The 27,154-nt window shown below is 41.6% G+C and overlaps 1 protein-coding gene across 4 annotated transcripts in view; it reads left to right on the top strand.

Moving 5' to 3' along the window:
• Positions 1 to 26,872, top strand: part of GRIA3 (glutamate ionotropic receptor AMPA type subunit 3) — a 293,527-nt gene extending 266,655 nt beyond the window's left edge. The window contains exons 14-16 of one of the 4 annotated variants that reach the window (XM_082446816.1): positions 273 to 387; positions 17,043 to 17,290; positions 22,715 to 26,872. In XM_082446816.1, coding sequence (XP_082302942.1) covers positions 273 to 387; positions 17,043 to 17,288 — 361 coding nt within the window. In that variant the 3' untranslated portion in view covers positions 17,289 to 17,290; positions 22,715 to 26,872. Of the gene's footprint in view, positions 1 to 272; positions 388 to 14,327; positions 14,452 to 17,042; positions 19,983 to 22,714 lie in introns of those variants that run through there. The other 3 variants (XM_082446815.1, XM_082446817.1, XM_082446818.1) reach the window with 3 other exon arrangements.
• Positions 26,873 to 27,154: the final 282 nt, after the last annotated feature.

The raw sequence follows: 27,154 nt of genomic DNA on the forward strand, positions 1-27,154 counted from the left end.
CCATATGTGACGAATGTTAATTGCATGGATGTGGTGTTTTGTTACTTTCTTTATCAAAGACAATCTCCCCATCCCGCACACTTCAGTTTTGAGCAAATGTTATCCTCCATGCCACCTTCCAATATTTAACCCTGTATTTGCTGTACAGACATTTTTATAGCTCCACGTTCTGTGAAATTTAGCCAATTTGTCCTCTTGTGCTCCTTTTTATACGTTAACGATTTCCTAAGCATTTGTGCATTTTCTTACAAGTTATGTTTTATCGTTTCAAGAAATGCTGTTAACCTGGCAGTATTAAAACTGAATGAGCAAGGCCTCTTGGACAAATTGAAAAACAAATGGTGGTACGACAAAGGAGAGTGCGGCAGCGGGGGCGGTGACTCCAAGGTCAGCCTCAATGTCACCACAACCGGGTACCCTTAGTGACGAGTAATCGGCAAGACTGTTATCTTATTATTGAGGAGAGAGCACAAGACTCGCACATAAAGTGGAATGACCAGGTTATTCCCCTGCCTGGCAGCTTTGGGACCTAGAAAGGCTCCAGGGCACCGCCCGCATTTTTGATCTAACTTGGGTCCCTTCTTAAACTCCCAGACAGAGGCTCCCCCCATCCACACCCCTTCCCTCCCCTCACACACCAGACCGCTTGCCTTATGAAGGCCGTGGTGTAGGTTTCAACGCCCTAGGCTTTCAAGAGCCCGAGGCTTTCCTTAAGACTGTCCCCACCTGCCTCAGATGAGTGGTGTGAGAAATCAAATCCATCTACTGAAAAGTCAGGTTACAGCCTTTTCTCCCCTAAGGCATGATGGTATGGTGGTTGCCCACAGTGGCTGGTTGGCTTCTTCAATCATGTGCGTGAGTGATGAGACTTGCTCTCTATATGTGATGGCCTATTTAAGCTGGCCCCACTCAACTTGAAAGCCAAAGAACAAGCTCAGTTTCAAGTTAAATGGGGTCTTTCTTCAATAAGTCACCACATATATAGACTTTACAAAGATATTTTGTATATTTAAACAAGCGCGTCACCTAACCGATACTCTATGTGTATGAATACCTGATGTGGCTTCTCCCTATAGCTGTGTTCTTAGTTCAGGTAGGTCTAATGGTTATCCAGGCTGCCGTTGTGAGAAAAACCATCTCACTTGGCATTCCTTTGGCTCCTTAATGCTCTTCGGGGCTAGAAAGAATGAATAGCCTTCAACCAAGCAACAAGAAATAGGGGCAAGCTCAGAAGCCACAATACCAAATGATGGAAAGACACGTTGGGTAAGTACAGGAGAGCACCTGGAAACAGAATCCTCCATGGCCCAAAGGGCATGAGAATTATATTGAAGCATGTAAGATCGGCTCTTGTACGACCAAGATACCATGGGCGTCTTAAGGTGAAGAATAGTGTTTCCCAATCAGAGACCAACAGACAGGCAAGCCGAAACTTTTCTCCTTCAGAGACAATGGTTACACCTCTGCTCCTCTCTTTCTCTCTCCACTCCTCAGGATCCTGACAGAAAAGTTAGTTTGCCAGTCTGCAGTATAATATGGGTTTGGAAACACAGAGCACTTTCCAAGAAATAAATTTAAAAACGACTTTCTTCAGGACATAATCTTACCAAGCATTGGTGAGGTCTTTTGCTGTAAAACCTTGATTAACCAGAGCTCACCTAACCAGTACCCCAACTAACTGAATTGCCCCCCCTCAGTACTCCACATTGATGAGAAAGCAGCAATAGTACCAAAAAAAGAAGACTGCAAGGAATTGATTTTTTTTCAATCACTTGCCAAGAGATGACCTATGGTTGGGTCACACTCAGCTCTGTCTCCTCTATCTTCTCTCCATCTGGATTGACCCTCAAACATTAGAGGCCGCTTGCCTGAGGCGAGAAAGTGGATACAAGCATTTTGAGAGAAAAAAAAAAGTGTGATTAGCCGAGAATGAGACAAAATGAGTATTCTTATTGAAAATTCCATCCATTCCTTATGGATTCCAATTAATCAAGGTTTTACTATGTGTCAAAAAGCAGTAACTTCCTCTCCCACCAGTGTGAACTGATGCTATTGACTTGGCTCATTTGAGTTTTGTAGTGGCTCACCTGATGCCTAGAGTATTTAGAAACTTCTTCCTGGTCTTTTTTCTCATATTATTATCAGGCCACGGAGAACCTAATTATATCATTCAAGTGAGTTGCAGAGTGAAAAATTGAGCTGGATTGGATACATGGCTGTCACGAATTCATCATTCACACTCAGCAGGGTTAAGAAGGAGCCACGGACCGTATCAAGATGACTCTAAAACATCCACAGGATGCCAACTGCCCAGAAGTTTTCAAATAACCAGATGTTTGATGTTACATAAACAAACAAAACAACCTGCACGCATCTGGCTGAATTTTTACTTTTCATCCAGTTATTTCCTCAGCTAATACTGCTGCAAAATTATCAAGTAACTTTGTTGCCAGCCCCACGATTTCCAGATTATCTGATTTTTGATATGCAAATAGAAAAATATTTCAGTAGGTCCTAGATATTTCCAACTTCTTTGACCATAGTGCTACTTGCCAGGCATCTTTCAAATCACTTTTTTTTGGTCATTCCTCCAGACAACCTTTTGAAATAAGTCGACCCCTTTCTCAACTATGGATAATAGTATGATCAGTGTTGCATATCCAACAATTGCTTATTCCGTTTCTGGATTACCAAGGAGCTTGCCTTTATCTCCTTCCTTCTTGCTACCTGCAGTTTTCTGAGAGTGAGCAAGAGAAGGGGCAAGAGATGAACTTGAATCTGTGTTACCACTATTTAGTGGTGACGCCAAAAACAAATCAATGGAGGAGAAGGTAGAAAAGGCAGTGGAACCTCATTACTTTGGAGCCCTCTAATTTATAATTTGAGATAAACTGGACAGGGACCAGTCTACAGTCTAAGAGAGGTCAAGAGAGGTTTGTTAAGCAAATGAAGAGTTTAGACTAGACTGCCAGTTGAATTTTTCCTTAAGAGAACAAACCTTTTTCAAATGTCGGAAGCATTGTTTTAGGTATAATCATATTCATTACAAATTTATCTGCTAAAGCAGTTCTCACGAGGACCTCCACTAAGGCAATGTTTTATAGTGAGTTTGAGTTACAAAACAGACTTAAATGAAACTGTCATTCTTCGAAGCTATTTTGTAATTCAGGACTTTCTTCTTCAGATAATCCTTCCCCTCTGTTAGTCCAAATCAGTGAGTTTTAACTGTATTAGTAAAATGGCTTGAGAATTACATTTCTTTATTGTATTCCATCCCCAGTTAACATGACAATTGACAAATATACCATCATTTCATAGAGAAAGTGAGACCCAGAGATGGTGGTGACTTTGAGAAGTTCACACAGCTAATGCTGTCACAAATCTCTGCTGACTTTCAGGGTCACCTCTGGTGATAATATTGTAGGCAGCAATTTATCACATCTACCCATCCCATGAGCAATGTGAATCTAATTGCATGTGATATATTTCCATAAAAATCAGGTTTATTCTCAACTACCTTGGTTACAAGGCAAATAGCATATTTAAGCCATTCCAGCCCTCAGTACTGATGACTAAAAATGACAGTAATCACAAAGCCTGACATTTATGCGTGCTTTTACTTTTTCAAAAACGCTTCTACACCTATTATCTCTGAGACCAGGAGACGGAGAAAAGCATGTATTACTTATCTCTCTCTCTCTTTCTCCCCTGCAACCTTTAAATAATGATAAATGGGCAATTATGTTAAATTGTTGACTTTTCCCCCCTGACATGAGACATTACACATTCTAAGCCTTTTCTCAAAATGTTACTATTCTATGGAAGAAACAAGCAATGGTCAGGCTGTTTTAAATGTGCACTCGCTTAAGCTAATGAAATAGAGTTTTTTATTTTTCTGATACAATGAATAAAGACAAGGTCAGTCACCAAGGTAGCCCCTGCACCAGACCCACAGGTTAGAACCAAAATTTTGCTTGGTTTTACCAATTTCCTAAACCTGGGCTAATTGGGCCTAAACAAATCAGACTTGATCCTTCCATGATGGACTATAAATGCCCAGGCAAGGATCATGGAAATTAGAGCTGTGGTTTGGGAATTTTTAACCTGCAAACCACCCTTCTGTGTTAGTGCTTTATTACATTGTGTGTGCAAATGCAGTAATTAAGAGCCAATAGTTTGTTTCAGCGATAAACCCCAATCACCAGGGGTTTGTGACACAGCCAGTGAGAGTCTGTCGCTGTAAATCACAGCAGAATGGAGATTCAGCTGCTGAATTCCCACATCAGCCTCCCTCCCCAGCTGCTTGTGCCCTCAAACTTTCAAATTCTTCTGATCCCCCCACCCACCCTGCTTCATTCCCTTAATCTTGGGTAAAGGGCACCAGCTTAGCTTCCCCATGTAACCTTAACCTTACCTGAAGGGGGCTGGTCAATGAAACAATCTATTTGTGATGGGTGATAAGGCATTATAAACTCTACCCCACCTCACCCTAGAATTGTCCTGGTTTTAGTTCTATCCAGGGATTTAAATCGACTTCCAGTGTGCATATTTTCCAAGCTGAAAATCAGCACACTTTGCGTGCTTTGGGGGACATTGGAACAGAATGTTTAAAGGAGACCATTCTGAACTACTTGACTGCAGTGAAAGTTGCCTTAACTTGTAAGGCATATAGGCAAGTAAGGGATAAGGATAGGATATGAACTTAAACTTCCATTAATTAAATAAATGGTTGGATGACCATTATGATTTATAGAGTATTGATAGAGAAATGCAGTTTTATTATCTTCACAAATATATAGGAATTAGAATAAACTAACCAATGTGATGCTAGGAAAGAACTTAGGGAACTTGTTTTAGTAAATTCCAAAAGTGGCTTGCAATTAAAATTAGTTGTGCTTCCTTCCACATGGGTGCTTTTAAAGTACCCAAAAAGAGTTTGTTCTCTTAAGAAATTCAAACATGTTCCTCCTCCCTATCACTAACAATCTTTTTTTTTTTAATCCCATACATTTGCTTAGCAAGTGTCCTATTCAGAGATAGAAAAAAATTTATACTTTAGGACAGCACATTTCCAAATGTCCTCGGCTTCTGTTTGGTGGTACAGAGATGAATGAGGTGGTACTGTGTTTCCTATATATATAAATGAGATCCTCAGTTTTGTGTGTATTTCTTCTTCTTCCATGTATGTCTACAATCCTCCTCTCCTATGCCACCATCTCTTAACCACTTCTCTTCCACACCCAGAATTCTTTGACATTCTTGGGCCTTGGGTAATTGATGTGAATCTGCATCTGTCTTTTACCTGCAACAAGATGGACCTTTTATTGGCAGGAGCCATCCCTAAAGGTAGACATTTTGGATATCCAGGGTTAAGATGGATCCCAGTGACTCTCTATTGACACTGTTATGTGTGTAGTCAAGAATCATTACAGATTGATGGCACTTCCTGGGTCTTAGAAGAAGTTCCTGTGAATCACCGAGACTGGTTTGGGATCAAAGAGTAGGGTGAGTATATTATGCTCTTCGTTGGTTTGCATGTCTCTATGCTGGTGCCGCCTCCTGGAAGTATGAAGAAACTGACAGTTATCTTTCCTGATAGTGACTAAATTTGCTCCTTGAACTTACTCAGGTTTTCTTCCCAAGAGCAAACCCGCACTTTCTTTCAAGTGGCTGCTTCAAACAAGGGACCTTTTTGCCTTAAGAACTGAACCAGTCCAGTGACTACCAAAACCATTGATTTTACCAGATGGTGTTAAAGAATAAATTCTACCACCGGAAAAAAAAATTGTAATCCAGAAAGAAAACATTTTAAAAAATTAATCCATTCTAGTGAATTTTTTTTTTTTTTTGAAATTGACTGCGTGGCCTTGACTTGGTTTCTATGATTAGGATGTGATTATTTGCCTTTGGTCTTATCCTGATAACTTGAATGTGTTTCTTATTGACAAATAATGAACAAATGTCCAACACCAGAGCTACAGAAAGAGCAGCAGGACTGAAAAGCCTGAAGGTAAGAATGCTGTTGAACAATTGCCAAGAAGAAAGACACCGCTGCAGTGCACAGTTAAATGGTACATGTCTATGCCCTTTCTGCCCCTCTAAGACCAAATCATTTGGTTTCCTTTCATTTGGAAAGAAGATTATAGAACTACACTCTCCGAAAGGTAGGACAGCTATGGAAAAGAAACACGAAAGATTTGAAATGATTGAAATACATTCGATGAGGGTGGGAATTGAGGTTGGTGGAACAGGGTGGGGGCAGATTTCTTTTATGGAGAACAACTGAAATCCATTCTCTTTTGACTTCCTAGAGAGCGGTATAGCATCTGGCCCTTGGCACATGAGGCAAATCTCCATTTGTCAAAGGTGGCAAAAGTGTGGTCCAAGTGCTAGATTCACCATAAAGCTTACTTTCATCTGGCTTTGAAGCAAATATTTCTCAAAATGTAGACCTAAGACAATAGCATATGTTACATTAAAAAAAAGAGAGAGAGAGAGGGAGAGACTGGCTCTGCTAGTGTGTCTTGTCTAGCATCACTGCTGGAAATGCAGAGAAGTGGATGCTAGCATGCGAGCTGGAAGAGGGTGGCATGTACCCTGGAGCAGCAACCAGAAGTCAGCTTTCAGATCTGATATATAGACCCCCATTTGTTGCAATCTATTGGAGTGTAAGCTAAGACTGATTATTTTTGTATGGGTCATGGTCAACGGAGGGCTATTGGGGGGAAAATAGGATGCTGGCACCCATCAGATTAAACTCTCAATGAATATTTTGCCTAGAATCAGGAGAATGAACTAGATGTCTTCAGAAACATTTGTCATGTGAGTTTCCGGTAAAGATCGGTTTCAGTCCTTCTCAAACTATGCCTCTCTTTCTCAGTACCATTGGGATGAACTAAAGAAAATACCTTTGTATGTGATAAAACCCAACGAAATGTGATAGTTTGAATTTTTAATGGATCTCAAAACAGAGTTTTCAAGTGAATCGTATGAATTATGTACTTGGGAAATTATCTGTGGCCACATCTTAAACAAAACTGGCTTCGCCAGAAGCTTAGCATCTTCCCTGAGCCCCTTCTCCCTGTCAGGGACAAATTGAGTAAGAAGTCTTCCCAGACAAATTGGTTTATGTGAGACAGTCCACAACCCATAATGGTTTAGGTTTCCTGTTCTAGAGGGAGAGATTGGACAAAGGCCCAGTTTGGCAGAAATCCATCAGTGAAACTCACAACTTGTGTAATCAAGGGATCTATCACTTTGAATTTGAGAGGTTATCATTTGGAAATGCCCTGGCTTTATCCACATATCTCCAGGTGACTTTGGGGGCTGCTTCTCTAGCACAGATGCTCATCAATAGGTTTCAATCACTAGCATTGTTGGGCCCTCAGTAAAAATAACTCACAGCTTTCAACTCCTAATGTTATATGCATGCATTATTGAATTTGCTCTTTGCACTTATACTAAATTATGATCTCATTAGCAAGGAGTTAAATAGGTTTGAGCTACATTTGTGAAGTACATGATATAAATACTGTCTCAGAGGAAGCGTCTAGCAGCTAAGCACTGCACAACTCTGCAAATCATTGTAGCTGCCCCTGTGGAATGAGGGTCACTTGGGTGGCCAGAGTCCAGTATTGCCAGCAGTCATATGTGCCTGCTCCCAGGTTGTGGAGAAAGCTCAGGCTGATCCAAGGGTAGAAAGATTAAAATAACTTAAACCTTCATTCTCCTAGAATGCTGCATCCAGAAACCCCTGTGAAAAGAAATCGATAAAGCTTCTTTAAAGGGGCCCAGGTACTAATGTAGTCTAGGGCATATTTTGAACTTCCACAGCCTCCAACAGCTACTGTATGGAGAGGTAAATCCGTTTACTACACATATCCGAAGGTAACCTATGGAAAAGAATATAAAGGACTGTAGAATAAATCCTTTCATCCAACAAAGAATCTTCTCTTGCTTGGCTATCAATTGGCTTCAACTTAATAAATCAAGCCCTGCCTGGGCAGAGACGTCTGTAACTGCCTTCCTGCCTGAAAAGGCTAGGGAAGCAAGTGAGCAATTCGGAAAGGTGACTTGTCACCATGAAAACCTGAAATATCTTCAGTAGAAAAGCCAGTGAAAGATGACTTTTCTCCCTCCGCTGGGCCGAAGATAATTTTTAGAAGTTGTTCAAAAAAAATCACTAGGTACCAAGAAACAAATGCAGTAACTTAGAGTGAGCTTCGGATGAAGCATAGCATGAGGGATGGGCTTCAAGCTTAGCTTGTGATAAGTTTCTGTTATCATCATTCAGATATTGTGTTCTTAGAGCAAGTTTCTAATTAACTATGGAAATACACCATCCTTGCTCGCATATTTCTTTTACTTCTCTGTGATCTCCTTGTCTTTCCCTCCATGACCTACATATTTACACATATATCCATCCCTCCTAAGGGCACCATTGATGATCTCTTGGCATCATTTATTAAACAGACATTTGCTCTTTAGGTGTCCCTGCTCAGAAAGGAGAAGTGAAGCCATGTAGAGCAGAATATATCCCACATTCTCTCAGATCAATCGTCCTACACCATGGATTCCTATATTTTTCAGGCCCAGAACAATATCCATAGTACAAATCCTTATCTCAAGCCTTCTAGGATCACTATATGGAGGAATCAACTTGGTCATTAATTCACGAGGCCATTTTTTCTTCTTTTCCACTATGGGCAAACTCAGCACCCTCACGCCACTCTGTCCACATTTCTCTCTTCATAAGAAAGAATCCAACGTGGCTCCAAACTACCTATTTTAGGTATTTCCCGAAATCAAATTGAAAAATAAATTGGACAGTTCTTTTGAAATATATCAACATTTTCAGTTTTAGTTTTTTTTTTTTAATAAGCAGTTTCTACTTTCACAGGGGGAAAAAAAATGGTCTTCTTATCCTAAATTGTCTTCATATGTAACACTGGCCATCACTAAGATGACATTGAACTTTGCAATGGCTGGTTCATAGCTCCCAGGAACGAGCTGGGAACCTAGACAACTGCCACCTGGGGCTGGATGCCCTGGATTAATGAGCACGGTGCTTTGGCGCTGAGTTGTTGCCAGGTGTGGATGGCAGAGATAAGCAGAAATTTGTATCAGTCAGTTATGTTTTCTTCAAAAATAGAACACATTTTCAAGGCATTATGAATTACATTACTATCCCAATTAAAAAAAAAATAGATGCTACTCCGTGACTGTTGCCAGCACTCAGGAATCGTCATCCTGCCACAGGTCTGTGCTACCTTCACATACTGTTAACTGACTGTCTAGTTCACATTCGCTGTCATCCTCTCCATCTGATCAACAATCCATATACATTTTTATGGCATGGGTGCAATTTACACCCTTTACATAGGAGAAGTTTACACCCTTTCCCCCCTGAACATTTTTTAAACGAAATGGAACAAAGATTTGGAGTTTGGAAATAGTTACTCTTTGCTTCCTTTCCCATTTCTCAGGAAGCTTTGTATTTCAACAAGGAATGCTGCTCAAACTTAAAGGTGTGAAATTCTCATGATGGAATTTCAGGTACCAGTGAGGAAAATATTTGTGGACAGGGGGATGTTCCCAGACCCCCTGAAATTACATCACAAAGCCCTCCTGTTCTCTCCCTAAGCTTGCCAACCTGTGTTTTTGTCTTACGAGGGCTCTACTCAGCAAAACGTCCATAGCAAGCCCTTCAGAGGGGAGAATGCCTGCCTAATTTCCATGATAGGAATCTGACCTACTTTGTTTAATTCTTTCTTTTCTCTACTGAAGTGAGTACAGTAAATATTTCTGACTTATAATTCTCTCAGGTACCAGTTAAGGGCCTGCAGTAATTGCTCTGAAACATTCCCCTGGAGACATATTGCTGCATCACAGTGAAAGGCCCCAGCTGCTAGATATGCCCTTGCTAGGCTGATAGTTAGTTGGAGAATGGTGATCCCTAAAGAAAAAATTCATTATGAACATCCAAGCCCTAAGAACGAAAGCAATGAGGACTGCTACCCCTTTTTTGTGTGTTCCATTGGAGAATGTACAGTACAGAGTTGGATGCATGTTAATTTGCCTTCTGGCCTGCCCCATAATTTGCTGTGCAGTTTTGAGCAGATTACTTAACCTATCTGTGCCTCGATTTCTTTACTTATAGAGACCATAAATCTACCTTCTTAAAGTGATTATTAAACTTGACCAATAATAATAATAATTTTATTATGTGTGAAGTACTAGGCTGAAAAACGAAATGCTAAAAGAGAGTTTTCTAATCAAGTATTTATTGAGAGAACTATTCTAAGTGGGGAATACAAATACATAAGTCATGGTCCCTCCCCTTGAGAAACACAGCCTAGAGGGAGACACAAGACCTGGGCCCAAATAATAAGGCAAGGTAGAAGAGGAAGGAGGGAGAGAAAATATTGGGTGAGGAGCAAAAATGGCATCATGAGGAAAGTGACATTTAAAATAACCAGATGTCCACCTAATTCCACTTCCTTTAAAATACCAAATTGTGTGTGTGTGTGCGTGTGTGTGTGTGTGTGTGTGTGTGTGTGTGTGTGTTGGGAGGAGGGTGTCAATACATTTGGTTGATTTGAATTGAGTTTGGCAATACATCCAGTAAGGTACAGTAAGAGAGAAATTATGTGGATAAAAGCAGTTTTTCTCTGCCATCTTGGGAGTTTATTCCACCCCGCAGCAACATACAATTCTAGGAGATTTGGCCTTTAAAGTACTTTCTTTTCTTGGCAGCTATCCTAACCTTGTTAAGTGGTATTATCTGTGATTTCTGATTACAGCTTTTATGCTCCTTGGCTGTGCTACCTCTTAAAATGTTTGTTTTTCTCCTTCATTTTTATTTAGAAGTTCCCAAACGCACATTGTTTCCCTGCCAGGTTCCTTAAGCCCTGTGATTTTTTTTTTTTCCAATCAAAGACTAAACTTCTAAGGTTATATCATTTGTCAGATTTCTCTAAAGCCCTGGGGCAACAGATGAGGTCTGGACGCTCTAAGGCAGGGTTTCTCAGCCTCGGTACTGTTGACATCTGGGGCTTTGTTGAGGAGGGCCGCCCTGGGCCTAGTAGGGTGTTTAACAGCATCCCTGGCCTCTACCCACTAGATGCCTGTAGCATTCCCCACCCTCCCAGTTGTGACAGTGAAAAATGACTCTAGACATTGTCCAATGTCCCCTGGAGGACAAAATGACCCCTGATTGAGAACCATTGCTCTAAGGTAACCTCCACTGTAACTGTGGAGGCCATGGGAGTAGAGAGCATCTACCAACTGTTCTGTGGGAGCCACCTGATGGCCTAAGGCAGGGGTAGGCCATTTGTCAGAAAAGTAGGATGCTAAATTGCTGACCTGATGCTTAAATGCTCAGCCTGGGTTTTGGCAAGAGTGGAGGGTGGCAGCCCAGACGAGGCCCCAGCAGGGGAAAAGTCTACCCTCCTCTAAAACCAGTACTTCTCAAACCTTTTTATCCCAGGACCCCTTTACACACTTAAAAGTTATAGGGAACCCCCAAAAGATTTTGTTCATATGTATTAAGTCTGTTAACACTTAACATATCAGAAATTAAAACTGAAGAATTTTAAAATAATGTATTAACTCACTTAAAAATAATAAACCCAATGTATATTAACATAAATAACATACTTTTTATGAAAAATAACTTCTTTAAAAAATTAGTGAGGAGCGGCATTCTCCTATTTTTGCAAATAGCTTTAATGTCTGGCTTAATATAAGAGAATAGGATTCTCATTTCTGCTTCTTCATTCAATGTGTTGTGATATTACATGTCATGTAGCCTCCAGGAAACTCCACTGTACATCACGAGGGAATAAGAGTAAGAAAGACAAAGAATGCCTTAGTATTATTACAAAAATAGTTTTGACCTCTCAGACCCTATGATGAAAAGTTTTCAGGGATCCTCCAGGGGTCCTTGGACCACACTTTGAGAACCATTGTTCTAAACTAACATGTCACACTTTCATCAACCTAGCTCACTTAAGGGTTGACAAATTTTTTAAAACCCAGGATCTCTAAGGAGAGGTCTCTATTTGGACCTTAGTGTGAGTGCCTTTAATCAGACTGCTCCGTTCCTGAGATCTAGTACTAAAGAAATTGAATGAAGTAATTTGAAGAGTATAGTAGCTTGAGGGAGGTCAGGGCCTGGTAAGGGCTTAGAGAGCAGCGTGAAGACACTGGGCCCTTTACAGTAAGAAAAGAGGAAGCACAGAAAGGAAGAAAAAATGCTTTGTAATTTTTCCTGAGGTCCTGATGGAATCAGTCACCCATATGCCATTGGAAAGCATCTCCCCTGCAACTTAAGCCAACTGTCATAATCCTGAGCCTGGGTCCCAGTGCGTAGCTTAAGGCACAGCACTGGAGGAAAGGCGGTGGTGATAAAGTAAAAAACAATAGGGGGAAAGGAGAGAGAAGGAGGCCAGACAGTGGGGATTAGGGGAGAAGGCAGTTCCAACACTGATCTCAGGGCCATAGATGGCCTGTCTGTCCTTTAAAAGTCTAAGACTTAACTTTCACTGCCAGTAATATCCTAAAGAGGCTCAAATTTTTATTTGAGTATCTTTTGTTGCTTTGCTTTGTATTCCAAGCAAGTCTGGCTAGCATTTGAGAAGCCTCAGCTTCTGAGCATTGATTGAAGGAATTGTTTAAAGTATAAAAGGACCTCAGTTTCCTGGTGAGGAACAAAATGCAGACATTCTGGCTGCCAAGCTCTGCACTAACCAAGAAAGTGTCACCTCTGTGACACTAAAGGTTTACAGTTTTTCAAATCCCAAGTACTCTGAAATTGCCTATTATTTTTAAATGATGATATGTTTCTCAGAATTCTCAAGATGAGATGGCCCTTCTGCTCTCACCAGCAAAGGGGAGAAGAAAGGAAATAGGCTTTGGGGACTTGGTCTGATCGAGGCCAGATCTCCGTGACAATAGAAGTCTTGTCAATGACTGGATATGTTAGTGGGTCCAAGTTACCCAAAATAAGCTCAGAAATTCTATGGAATGTTCATAGTTACATAAATATATCTGTTTTCCTCCTGGTAAATTGGTGGCATTCAGAAAAACATGCACTAGTATTGGCAATATTGTTCACGTGAATCTGAACACACAGTAGTTTATTGCCTCATAATAGAAATATGCCACCCTCTGTAAATAATGCATTTTTAATCTAAAGTTATTAGAGATACTTTATTTAAGATTCATTAGCTCTAGAAAGAAGACAGAGTACAGGTCATTATTCCCATTTTACAGCTGAAGAAATTTCTAAGAGAGAAAATCGTTATCCTAGAACCAGTAGGGTATCCTGCGTTTGCCCAGTGGCTCTGAATGAAGTCCTCACACTTTAAGAGGTGGAGGACGAGGGAACAGTGGGCTGGCCTCCTGGGGACTTATTAGCCTCTTAGTTGAGGAAGTCTCATCTCACTAGAACAGCTTATCTAAACTTCCTCCACAGCGCTACCCATAGGGACAGTCAGCTTGCCATTTTAGGGCATGCCATATTAATAATCCATTTTTAAACAATCTAGTTCACCTTTTGGTGATCTGAGTCGCCCACAGACATATGACCATATCAGAGAGACAGCTGATCAGTAACTCAAAAACAATCCATAGACCAGTTCTCCCATTGTTGAAAGTACTCATCCAAAACTCAGAGGTCCACGTTATAACTTTAATACTAAGACAAGTATGTGCATAAGAATTCAGTTTGTGAAGACATGTATGTAGTACGGTTCTTTCTGAGATCATTTTCAGCTGGGCAACAGATATGTATAATAAAGGACAACTAATCAGAAGGCATGTTATTCACGTAGAATCTATCTTCTATTCTGTTCGGATTCATCCTTTTGTCTCCACATGTGGAAACGCCTCCCCTTCTGGTCCCGTTCCCTTCCCCACTCCTCCATAAAACTTGCTTTCTGTCTGGAAGTACAACAAGACACCCAGTTAGATCAAACCTAACACACCTCCGTCACAAAGCTACTGCAAGCTGCCGCCGACAATTGTCACTTGAGGGGAGACCCTCCTCACCCCACACAGCCTATCTGAGGAGTGCCTTTTTTCTATCCTCATTATTTAACAGTGTGTGCCGATTACTCAAAGCGATATGGGCAGGCCCTGGTAAATATAGCGTTGCTGTAGTGTTAATTTTTATAAGGTAATGCTCAGGTTGCCTGCAGTGTCTAAAATTACTCTGTGGCCAGGGCCCCCTGCTTTATCGCTTTCTATAGTTTTAAAGTAGTTTGAAGCTTGAATAACATAAAATAACATAATATAATGTTATTTATGTTATTTCCCACGTGAAGAACGCCTGTAAACCTTGCAGTATTGAAACTCAGTGAACAAGGCATCTTAGACAAGCTGAAAAACAAATGGTGGTACGATAAGGGGGAATGTGGAGCCAAGGACTCCGGGAGTAAGGTCAGTCGCTGAAGGTCTTTTTGTACTGATTAGCAATCACATTTTGAACCACTGTTTATTTTCTACCCTAAAACGGCTTTCCTTCCCAACAGACACTCCCTGACACAGTGGGACCCCTTTATAACACCAGCGATGAGGGAATAAGGCAAACATCAGTCTCAGAGGCCTGCCATGTCACATCAATCATCGACTCCCGCGAGCTATCCTTATGATTAGGGAACTCAATCTGACCCACCATGTTCCCAAAGCAGTAAAATCACGAGCTGTGTTATAAGGGGGTTTTACTGTATTTCACATTTCGAAAGTTCAAAGAGAAAACAGAACAACAACAACACCCAAAAAACAAAAAATGATCCAGTTGTGACAGTACTTTTTCTTAACCTCTTACAGTGTCAGAGACTTTGTAGTTGTAAATGCCTTTGGTTATGAATATATTATGTCGATCCCACCTGAAAACAGTCAAAGAAATAAATAACAAAGACTGGTCTCTGTAAGCAGAATGATTAGCCAGCCTCCTCTCAGCTGCTGTCGTATTGAGTTCAGCATCTATTTGGATCTCGAATCTCATTAAGTCTGTCACATTTCTCTCTTCCAAAGGTGTCATTTGAATCTCTGTACGTAATACTTTTAAAATTCAGTCGCATGCTCCTTAAGGGTATACCTTCTCAGGATAACATCACATTGATAAGCATGAAACACTCTTCCCCGCCTCCTTCCTGCCCCCCTTTGCTCCCCTAAGAAAGTTCTTTTTTAGTTTCAATTTTTGCCTTTCCTTTTTTTGAACTAATATTGTGGTATCAGTTAATTCATTTCATGAAATGCCACTCATTTTCCTTGTGCAGTGAACCATTTTGCTACTGGTTTTCTACATCCCACAGCAGGGAATTCTTTGAAACTTAAATACATGGAACTTGAAACTTTGTTGCTACGACTTACATGGGTGATGTAAAGGACACTTTTTCCCCCCATCAAAAACCACATACATATAAAAATCTAATGGGAGAGGGCAGGTTACCAGAAATTGGTCCGTTTCCTAATGGACTGTGGAACATCCTTGCAGATAGCTTCGCCTGCCTCCTTAAGGAGATGATCCATTGTTTCATAAGTTATAGAAATTCTTACCACTTGTCTCGCTAACTGTCACTCATCCTAGAAGAGTGACTATTTGCAAGGTTGTTGTAGACATGAGGCATGTCCCTACCCCCCTTCCCGACGATATGACTTAATTCCAATTGGCCTTTTTATTAAGGTAAACAAGTGCAGGACTGGCTCCTATGAAAACAGAATCAGGACATGGCCATACTGTCTTTACATTTAACTCTTTACATGATACCAGGACTGGCTGAGGCACAGTGTTGAGTGTCAGCCATGGCCGTCATCTGGTCACTGTGCTATCATTTGAATAAGATACTCAATTCACCGGCTTAACAATTTGGGTATTCCATTCCGTTGTATTCAGCAGCAAAATGGTTACATTCCCTCTAAAAAGACTACAAAATGCTACTTTATTTTATTTTTTTCAAAGAAAGGCTCCTGGCCCTTGCTGTGTCCTACCTCAAGGTAGGGCTCAAGGCACCAACTTGTTTCTTTCCGTTGTTCAGCAGTTCAGTTTCTGCTTTTTCATACAGGCAGATAGCTTAGTCAGATTTGCAGTTTGACCTGAAAGTCACTGACCGGCTTCCTCGATTTTCCCCCCATTTTAAATAGACAGCAGATGAGTACAGGAGTGTGTTTTGTTTTGGTTTTTTTCCTAATTATTCTCTACATTCCCTGGAGTAAAAGCTAAAAATGAGCTGGATTTTTTTTTTTTAATCATCAGCCTCCTGGAAAAGTTTTCTGATTTGTATGGAGCCAATTCAGGACCCAGCGGGTCCTCCTGATAGTTTCCTTAAACTCTCAGGAAGAGGGAACAGAGCCAATTCTTTGTGCTGCACCCTTGTTCCCGCAGCACAAAGACTTGCTGCGCTGAGGATGAGGCCTTAGCAGCCAGGCCCCAAAGGAGCAATTTCTCAGCCACTGCGTGAAAGGGGAGAGTTAATCCTTTTAAAACAAACCCTTGTGAAGTAACTCCCCAGATATGAATATCAGGAACCTCTAACATTCTCACCTGGCATCTTAAAGACCAGTTGTTGACAAGAACAAGGGAGAAAGGGGTGTTGCGGGGCAGAGAGGGGAAAGAGTGCTTCAAGTTCCCAAATGAAAAGAGTGTTACATTGACAGAGATGATGTACAGCTCAACTCTGGCAAATGGTGTTGATCGAAGCTGGCAGAGGAATAAATTGTGCTTGTGTTTCCACTTTTGCTCCCATGGCCGAGTGCTGTTTTATTTAGTTGTTGACACCATCTTGAGGTGCTAATGGATTTAAGGAGTCAAACTAAAAGAACATTTAGGGGAGGATCACAGCTGTCAACAGAAGCACAATCTACCGTCTTGCTGGCCTTTGTGAAACATCAGCCAGTTGCCAGAGTTGAGTCATAGCACTTACATCAATGTTTAGCTATTTTACAACTTAGAACTATCGTATACTGTTGCAATGCATTATAATGTCCCACTGTCTTTGTTTTCCCCAAGAACTAATCGCCTTGTTCATTTCTCTTAGGACAAGACCAGCGCTCTGAGCCTGAGCAATGTGGCAGGCGTTTTCTATATACTTGTCGGAGGTCTGGGGCTGGCCATGATGGTGGCTTTGATAGAATTCTGTTACAAATCACGGGCAGAGTCCAAACGTATGAAACTCACAAAGAACACCCAAAACTTTAAGCCTGCTCCTGCCACCAACACTCAAAATTACGCTACATACAGAGAAGGCTACAACGTGTATGGAACAGAGAGTGTTAAGATCTAGGGGTACGGTTAAGGTCTAGTAAACTAATCAGCTTATGTTACTGTATGTCAATCTCTTTTTCTTGTTGTCTTTCGGTTTGGTTTATTGTTTCAAGAATTGTCTATTCTTTGCAACCATTTGATTCTTTGAAAATAATGGTTGTGCTTTCTTGTCAGACAATGGTGCTTTCCTAATAGCATAGTTGTAATTAAATTGTTGTCTGCGACCCAAAAGGAAAAAAAATTCTCTAGAGCAGCACTGTTCAGTGGGAATATTTGCAAGCCACATGTGAACCGCGTGTGTAATTTTAAGTACTCTTCTAGCCATTTTCTAAAGTAACACAAGCAAAATTAATTTAATGATATATTTCATTTATCCCAGTATATTCGAAGTATTATCATTTCAACTTGTTATCAATGTAAGAAGTGAATGAGGTGTTTTACGTTCTTTTCTTCATACTAAGTCTTAGAAATCAGGGGTGTCTTTTATACTTATGGCCCATCTCAATTCACACTAGCCACATATCAAGTGTTCAATAGTCACATGTGGCTGGTGACTACCATATTGGACAGTGAAACTCTAGAGAAAGCAGCTCTCTGGAACTGATGTTAAAATGAGGACTGCAAATGGGGAGCTGCTACCTTGAGAAAGGTAGTGCTTCTATAGGGGTGTGGTGGATCTCTTAAGTATAAGCCTGAGACAATTTCTTTAATCTTTGAGTTCCTTTGTTGTCCCTTTCTTGGAACTGATGTTCATTGAGGTAAGTGTCTCCCAAAGGACAGTCTAGGTTCCCTGCTGCTGGCTGTTCCCAAATTCATACTTAAATGAACCTGACTGATGCCACCTTGATTCTGGCAGCTATAGCCAAAACTCACCAATAACTCAGACATGTTCAAAGGCAAGCTTGAGTTAGGATAACATCTCCATTCTGCAAGTGTTTAAGAGGAAATAGTTTTGTTACCTTCAAGTGCATCTGTCATCAGTAACACACCTATCCGAAGTGAACAGAACAATTAGCAACTTCGTAGCCCTTATTTTAGGTAGATTTTTGACCTCTTGAGTCAATGTCCATGTGTTTGAATTTCTACAAATGCATTTGTGTTTTGACCTCCTTATATTTCATGGTGCGGATCTAAATTCGGCCAATTTTTAAATAATATTTCATCCACATAAATCATTTGTCCTCACCATGGAAGGCAGTATCTTGTTTGATGAAGTTGCTGGTTGTTCTTTCCTGCTGCAGGCTGCAGCCTTTTGCCACCGACTAACCCACTAACAAAGTGTTCCCATTGCATTGTTGAATGGACAATACCTGGACTCATCTGCAATTAGCATTGTTTGCATGCAAGCATTTCATGTTCCAGTGTGCTTAAAATATTTTACTCTTGAGTAGGTTATATAGGCCCATTACAATTGGGGGCATGTAATTTGCTTTCTCATAAGAGAGTATATGGGTGATTTCAGCCTAGCTTACTTATCCCAAATTCTGAGATATTGGCATCCAAAGAAATAATACACCTGAAATCTGCATATCAGTTTTCCAAGTGCTCTCACATCTATTGCCTCAGTTGAGGTAATGGGGCAGAAAATCTTTGCCCTTTCAGGTAACAAAGTGCCAGCCACATCAAATGACTTGCTCAAGGCCACACAACTAGGCAGTGGCAGTTCTGACTAGAACCCAGCTCTTCTTCCTCCTATAGCTGCATTCTTCACTAAACCATGCCACCGCTCTCTACGCACGACCCGGTGTTCTCCAGAAACCTTGAAACCCCAGTGGGATCCTGTCAAATGGAGAGCAGATCCTAAGTCTATGTCTCACTTCTTTACAAAAATGTCCTGAGAGACTTCACCAAGCCTCCATTTGCCCCCCTTCTCATGCATTTGACATGAGGGTGTATATTCAATCGCTCCTACGTTCCCCAAAAGGAAGCTTTCTGTAACAGGGCTTAGGGTCACACAGCCTCCAGACCCTCTTTATTATCAGCCATTCCATCTGAGAATCTGTGTCCCTGCTCCCCAACTCCTATAGCCTCAGTCTCTCAGTAAAGGCCCAGAGCAGTGCTTCCCAACTGGCAATGTGCATGTGAATCACCCGGGGATCTTATAAAAATGCAGGTCCTGAGGCAGCTGCTCTGGGATGGGGCCTGAGGTTCTACAGTTCTCACAAGCTCACAGCTCGTGTTGATGCTGGTCCAGGGAGTAGTAAGATTCTAGGGAAAGTTGTCTCAGAGGATGTAACTTAAGGAATTGAAGGAACGGGGGAGGGAGAAAGGGAAGGAGAGTGAGAAAAAGACAGACAGACATAGAGGAGGGGAGAGAGGGAGAGAGGGAGAGAGGGAGACCCAACTGGGATCAGCAATTTGGGCAGAATGCTACAGTACTGAAGTGGAGGCCCAGAACATTAAACCTGGAGGAAAAGCATAAGAAATTAACTTGCCACAACTTCTGGTACTCTGGCTTTCCTTTCGTCATCTTGGCTGATCCATTTTGTGAAGCAAAATTCGGGCTAACTGAGGCAAAAATCACACTCGAATAGACATCGATGCCAACGTGGTTACAGCCCAGTTAGCTAGCACCCTGGCAGTCATCCCTAGGATGAAAACCTGGGGAAAGCCTCTGCAAACCAGCCACTGCAAAGTTCAATGTCATCTTAGTGATGGCCAGCATTACATATGAAGACAGTTTTAGGATAAGAAGACCATTTTTTTTTTCCCCTGTGAAAGTAGAAACTGCTTAAGTTTCTTAAAAGTTCTTTTTTTAAAAAAAAAAGTAACTAAAAATGTTGATATTTTTCAAAAGAACTGTCCACTTTATTTTTCAATTTGATTTCGGGAAATACCTAAAATAGGTAGTTTGGAGCCACGTTGGATTCTTTCTTATGAAGAGAGAAATGTGGACAGAGTGGCGTGAGGGTGCTGAGTTTGCCCATAGTGGAAAAGAAGAAAAAATGGCCTCGTGAATTAATGACCAAGTTGATTCCTCCATATGGTGATCCTAGAAGGGTTGGGATAAGGATTTGTACTATGGATATTGTTCTGGGCCTGAAAAATATAGGAATCCCTGGTGTAGTACGATTGATCTGAGAGAATGTGGGATATATTCTGCTCTACATGGCTTCACTTCTCCTTTCTGAGCAGGGACACCTAAAGAGCAAACGTCTGTTTAATAAATGATGCCAAGAGATCATCAATGGTGCCCTTAGGAGGGATGGATATATGTGTAAATATGTAGGTCATGGAGGGAAAGACAAGGAGGAAAACCTCAGAGGATGCCAGAAAAGACCTGACATGTGTCAGTCGAGGCACAAAGCAGGCTGAGCAGGAAATAGAAACCTCTCTGCTGTCCTCAGCCAGTGTGGTGATGTAACGTTAGGGGAATGTTGGTCTTTGTTCATTCATCTTTTATTTCCCAAGAAGTTCTGGAATATCTCCTAGTGACTTCTGACTTGTTACCTAGTTATTAGGTTTCCAGTTCTCTGAGTTGGCCTAGATCTGTCAGGGTCTATTCAGGGGCGCAGAGATGGAGAAGCACCCTGAGATTTTACTTTTATTGCTATTATCAGAGCCAGCCTTAGGAGTTTATGGTACCAGTAATTCTTCAGGAAGAATGACTCAAGTGCAAATCAGCTGCAAAAATATAATCTAGGTGGAATCTGGTTAACAAAAAGACATCCTTGAAAGAGAAGGGGGTCATCGCTCATTTGCCATGACTGAGAGTCGAGTCTGGGTTATTGGACTCATTGTGGGAACACACGCCTCAGATCCAGCGCCCACTGGGGAGCAGACGGCCTCTTGATGACCTGCCACCTGTTTGGGTTACTGACCACCCACTGGAAGTGGGGCCCCCAGGATGCCTGGGCAGGTGACCAACCATCAAGCGTTCCAGATTCACTGCACCCTAGGGCTGACTCCGCTCATTGTTTTAAGAAATTCTTTCCCATTTCCTCATTTCTGTTCAAAACTACTTCTGGCTTCTTTGGTTTCTTCAATATTTTTGAAATCCTTCTTAATTTCAAGACCTCAGAATGCCTGAGGTTAAGGAAAAAGATTTCCATTTTTCCTCTAATACAGTTCTGTTTAGTCTTCTTAGAAAATATTAACTTTGTTCATGCCGCCCGTTTCAAAAGAATCAATTTTCCTTCTGCAGCCATAGACATTCTTAGGGAAGTGTTCCTGCTTTAAAGAGTTCATCTTATGTTAAGTGGAAAACATATTCTAGATAACTGAGATGGTGATGTTCCTTGTCCCCAGAGGACCTTTCCTCCAGTGGTAATATTTCATCTACCCCCATTTAAAAACAGGAAACAGAGGCATTGAGAGATTAGGTGGCTTTCCCAAAGTTATGCAGGTGGGAAATGACATCCCATGGCCAACAGAGAGAGAAGAGCGTTGATCTTTCTGTCATAGACATAAGCTTTCCCCAAACTTCTGAGATAGATATGACTCTGGACCGTAGGGATTCCAAGGAAGACGTTTACCCACTTCCATGTCAGTCTTATTCTGCTTCTTTGGGGCTTTTGGCCTTCAGATGCATCTTTGACATTCTTCTTACAGATACTTTTATTCCAGGGCCAGTGGTAGATAATGATCATGTCATTCCTTTGGGATAAAATTCAGTGTTAGCTCATGAGAAAAAGAAGGGTCCCACTAGTGTAGAGGGAAAGGATGGAGAGGATGGATGTGAGCTTGAAAAGGAGGCATGAAAGTGGCCATAAGTTTTCAGAGTTGGGGGCAAATGAACTCCCTGCACTAGTTAATGCCTCCAAAAGGAGGGCAGCATCAACGTCTCAATCAGGCCCATAATATCAGGGCAAATACCCCCATGGAAGCCAGTCCCCTTCGTGGGTATCACTGTTCTGTCCTCTTCCTGGAATGTGCTGTCTCTTTACAGTCCATGTGCTATTTTCTGACTTTAATAACTAAGGTTGTAGATATGGAGAGAAACAAGCTGTCGCCTTTCTGGCAATGAGCAGCAAAATTTCTTCTCACAGTCAAATGGATTTCAATTGAGCAAGCCATAGAACACTGCTTCCACTCTGTCCTAGGTAAACAGTCCTCTGTCACAGGTTCTGCAATCAGAATACATTCTACAGTGTCATTGTCCTGAGTATCTATATTGAAATGCCACGAAGGCTTTCTAGTATACCTACACCCTAAGTGATTAACACCTTTTGAGTTAGACTTCATGCAATGCCCGTGTATTCCTTGGTACAATGCATAGTAAAAAAAAAAAAAATGAACCTAATTTAACCTATTGCAAAGCAGTTGCTTCAAGTGAAAGAATTTAAACAGACCTGTTGGCTAAAGCCAGTCAAGCAGGGTGCAGCCTCACAGATGCCAGTGTGAGAAAACAGCCGTGGTTTTTGTCCAGGATAGACTGAGCCATAGTAAACTTCGATTCCCAGTAGAAAGCCCATTCAAATTTAAATTTCCCCCTTGCCTTTGCAGATCCCTTCCCACTGGAGGCAAGTGACCAGAGGAATCACCGAAAACGTGGCTGCTTCAAGGATCCTGAGCCAGATTTCACTCTCCTTGGTGTCGGGCATGACACGAATATTGCTGATGGTGCAATGACCTTTCAATAGGAAAAACTGATTTTTTTTTTCCTTCAGTGCCTTATGGAATACTCTGAGACTCGCGACAATGCAAATCATCATTGAAATCTTTTTGCTTTGCTTGAAAATATTAAAATAAAATCAACAAAAAAATGGACATGCAAGATTCCAGTATGCGAAAACTAATCTTATTTTAAAAGTCAATTCAACAAAAGCCATTCTTTGATACCACTGCACAGTATACAAACACCATGTTCTTTAACACACACACACACACACACACACACACACAGACAAATTTAAAATTCCAATTCAGCAAATCGGCCCATCTTAGCTAAAATAATTAATTCCTCCTGATTTAAAAAAAAAAAAAATCTGACTCCCTGTCTGGGAGGACAGACTGGCATTTCTTCTAGGATCTGCTGACCAGATGTTTTTGGTATTTCCTGTTGGTGGTGATGTTCTGTGCACCCTATTTCCTTTCAACTTTGCTGAAACGTGTATATCTTTAGAATGTAAATGCAACACTTAAGAAAATTGAAACACTTTGGAAAAGGGACTGAACAGTGACTTCTGTGTTTTGAAATGGATTTGTGAAAATGCTTTGCTAACTTCCCACTCGATGAAGGGATTCACATAGCTTTCAAAATTGACTTGTGTGTAGCAAGGGACGGGAACTATTAGGCATACCTCTCGGTGCTTTCCTAAAAACGGATCCCGGGGCTTTCTGAGAAGCCTGGAATTTCAGCTCACAGATCTGTTTTTCTTGCTTCAGTGTGCATTTTAAGTCAAGATAGCTGAGTATTTAGCATTGAGGTGAGGGAAATGCTGCCGAGACTCCCAAATGTGTTTAGAATATCTTTCTCAGAAACAACACTGTGTTTAGCTCCGCTTTCTCTGCTAAGTATGCCTTTCAAGCGTACACCACGGGGACAGGACCGCGTTGCAAGGCGGGCCAGTGGGTTCAGACCACAGTTCTCATCTGACTTTTACTCTTGCTAGGTCTGTCTTACCAGCTGTTGCCTGTGATTGCCCATGGCTCTCCGTCAGACTGCATGTGTCCTTTTCTAGTTTGCAAAGACTAAAATGCATTCCCAAACCTACTGCTAAACCGAGGGCCTCAGCATCATTCCCAGGTCCATGCTTGGAGCAGTCTCTCTGCTGACTCCGAAGATCGCTCCACTGCTCCACGGGCTATCAAGTAACTAACTGCGTACCTGCCATTGGCATCATCAGAACAGTCAGAGGAAATAGTCTCCGCTCACTAATTACCTCCGATATAACGACGTATGCTTTCTGTATTTCAGTAGTTTGCTCTCATCAGTGACGTGCATTGGGAAGTTTCCAGACAGTAAAAACTGGGAGCTCAAATTCATTTCCCAAGTGTGACCCTTAGATGCTTTAGTTGACTTGCTGCACATTCGCTCGTCTTAAGAAAAGAAAGGTACAAGTCTCATTTCCAACGAAAAGTTTCCGGAGAAGTGTAATATAAACTTTCATTCCAAAAATTGTGTCATAAGCAAACGACTCACCTGTCAAATTTTAAATGGTATTGAACAAAAAAGGAAAGCTGTTGTGTTTTTGTTTTGTTTTCACGAAACTGTGATTTTTCAACTTCTGAATGCTATGATGTCCCAGCGCGGAAAGCTAACCAACCTACACACAAACTTCTCATAGGCACTGTTTAAAGAGAAGTGGATGTTAGTTGACTCAGATCAATTTTTCAGAGAGGAAACTTCACTAGGAATGAAGAGGCGGGTAAACTGGTTTGTTATTTTTTAAAAACTTGCATGTTTAAAGAAACATTGATTGCTTCAAATTTCTGCTACTAACTTCAAGCTACGGGAGTTTGGCGGTAGTCACTTGAAGATTTTTTTTTCCAATTATTTTCTTTTTGTTGTTAAAGCTGTACTTCAGTGAACAGAAACATTGCCAAGCAAACTAATGGCCGTAAAAGCGTAAATTGCATGTGTGGGCATAAATTACGGAGCCTCATTGCCATGAGGTATTGTACAAAGTTTTAATACATTTTGTAAATAAAATTGTAAAGAAAGAATTCTGTTTCTGGGCTTTGACTCTTTAAACTTCCCTTGGATGCAGGTGCCAGGAAGTTATTAGTCACCAATTTACTTCCCACCAGAAGCCTTACCAATGATGTACAGTCACGTTACTGGTGATCTTCACAAAGGATTATGCCTCTCCCCACCCCAACTGCAGGATCACCACCAGTGATCATCTCTTCCACCCCTTGGGACCCTCTCCTCAGACATTTGCCTTGACCCTAACCCTGATCTCCCATCCTCCCATTGCCAGATCTGGCCTCCTGAGGAAGTGCCCAAACTCAGGATTGATGATCTTCAAAAACACTTCTAATTGCTTTCCCAGGTCATTACAAGTGTGTGTCCTGGTCCTCTTAGTTAATTGGCTCCATTCTGTGCTGCTGCCTTCATTACTGATAGTAACCTAATGTCCCAGTGGAAAATCTTTATTCCACCCAGGGCCACTGATCTAGAGTGGAGAAAGAAATCCTGAATTTAGGATTATACTTGATCTTAGAATGTTTCTGAGAGAGAAACAAAAGGCTAATGATCTAATCTGAATTATATATACTGAACATGGAATATGGTTTTATCCAACAAATAAAGCAAGTGTTTAAATACAGACCAGTTTTAGATGATGATCACCAAAGAAAACAGGGGGTAATGATAGGAGAAAGAGAGGGGATAATTTGAAACTAAACCAGAAAGGAAGAAGAGTGCAGCTGAGATGCTAGGGATATACAGATATCTGGGGTTAGGGAGTTAGGGAGCAAGGAACACAAGGCCTTGCTGAGAGAAAGATAGGAGCGGGAAAGGAAAACTCTCAGAAGATTAGGAAGTGTAGGCTGATATAAACACGATGCAGTCAATTTGGCCTGTAGGCTTCAGCATATTACTATCATTTTCACTGTCCTCTGAAATGCCATGTATCTGGTGAAACACTCACACTTTATAACTCTTCAACTGCTTTCCTTTTCTTTGATTGGGACACCGGTAGCAGTCCCCCAGAAGAGAATGATTCTCTAGGGAGCAGATTCAGTGAATAGATTACAGCAGTGGTCCCCCTGATGGCTGCTGAAATCAGTTCAAGTACCAAATGTCTCCAAATCTTACAAAATAACAGATTTCTATTTTAACAGGAACTCCAGTTCCTTTCCTCAAAGGAGAAGTTCATCTCAGGTGCTGTGGCAGATGATAGTGAAGCACAACTTGGGTTTAAGTGGGCTTTGAGTGTTTTTCTCCTGGGAGGAAGGGAGAAGCAAGAGGTGCTTTCAGTCTTTCTCAAGTTAGACCATAGGTAGCTATATATCTTGCTTACACATAGGATCAGACTCGCCAACCAGGTCTGCCAAAAAGTCTTTGACCTTCAGATGTCACACTCCCCCTGTGCACAAGAGGAGAATGCCTCTTGGTCTCTGCATTGGTTTTCTTGCCCTGTTAACACTCACATCTGATCACACTCTGTCTATAGGACAGTCTCCAAACAGGAAGGGCAAATGTAGTTAAGGAAACCTTGGTAGGATCGTGGAAGAAATGGTCCTATAAATCACCTTCCTGGTATTGGGTGGTGAGAAAGGGCCAACTGTGACTTGGGAAGATGAACATAGAAGAGGATGAGAACAAATGGAGAAGCAAGAAGCAAAACCATTGTTCCTCAGAGTCCAGACTCAGTGAAGCAGAAGATGCACTGACATGTTGTCTCATAGGGTCATAAACCACCAAAGCCTATTATCAGTTGGAGAGTTTACTTTCAAAATCTGAGCCAGCTGTTCAGCTACTCGCAGCCATACCCCTCCCCTCGTATCCTCACCCTACTGGACTGGGCTTCCTGGGCATCCATTTACCATCAGATCACTTGGAAGATATAAAACTCAGCAACAATATATCTGCATTCAGTTGTGGGAACACACAGAACTTAACGTCCCATCAGGAAATTTCTTTTGAATCTGGGGTTACTGGGAGGACTTACAGTATCACCCCTATGGATCTAGACTAAAGAAAAGGCAAGGTCGGGCTTCCCTGGTGCATAGTGGTTAAGAATCCGCCTGCCAATGCAAGGGAAACGGGTTCAAGTCCTGGTCTGGGAAGATCCCACATGCTGCGGAGCAACTAAGCCCGTGCACCACAACTACTGAGCCTGCACTCTAGAGCCCGTGAGCCGCAACTACTGAGCCCACGTGCCACAGCTACTGAGCCCACGTGCCACAACTACTGAAGCCTGTGCACCTAGAGCCCGTGCTCCGCAACAAGAGAGGCCACCGCAATGAGAGGTCCATGCACCACAATAAAGAGTA

This window comes from Balaenoptera physalus, assembly GCF_965194825.1.
Source record: "Balaenoptera physalus genome assembly, chromosome: X".
NCBI lineage: Eukaryota > Metazoa > Chordata > Mammalia > Artiodactyla > Balaenopteridae > Balaenoptera > Balaenoptera physalus.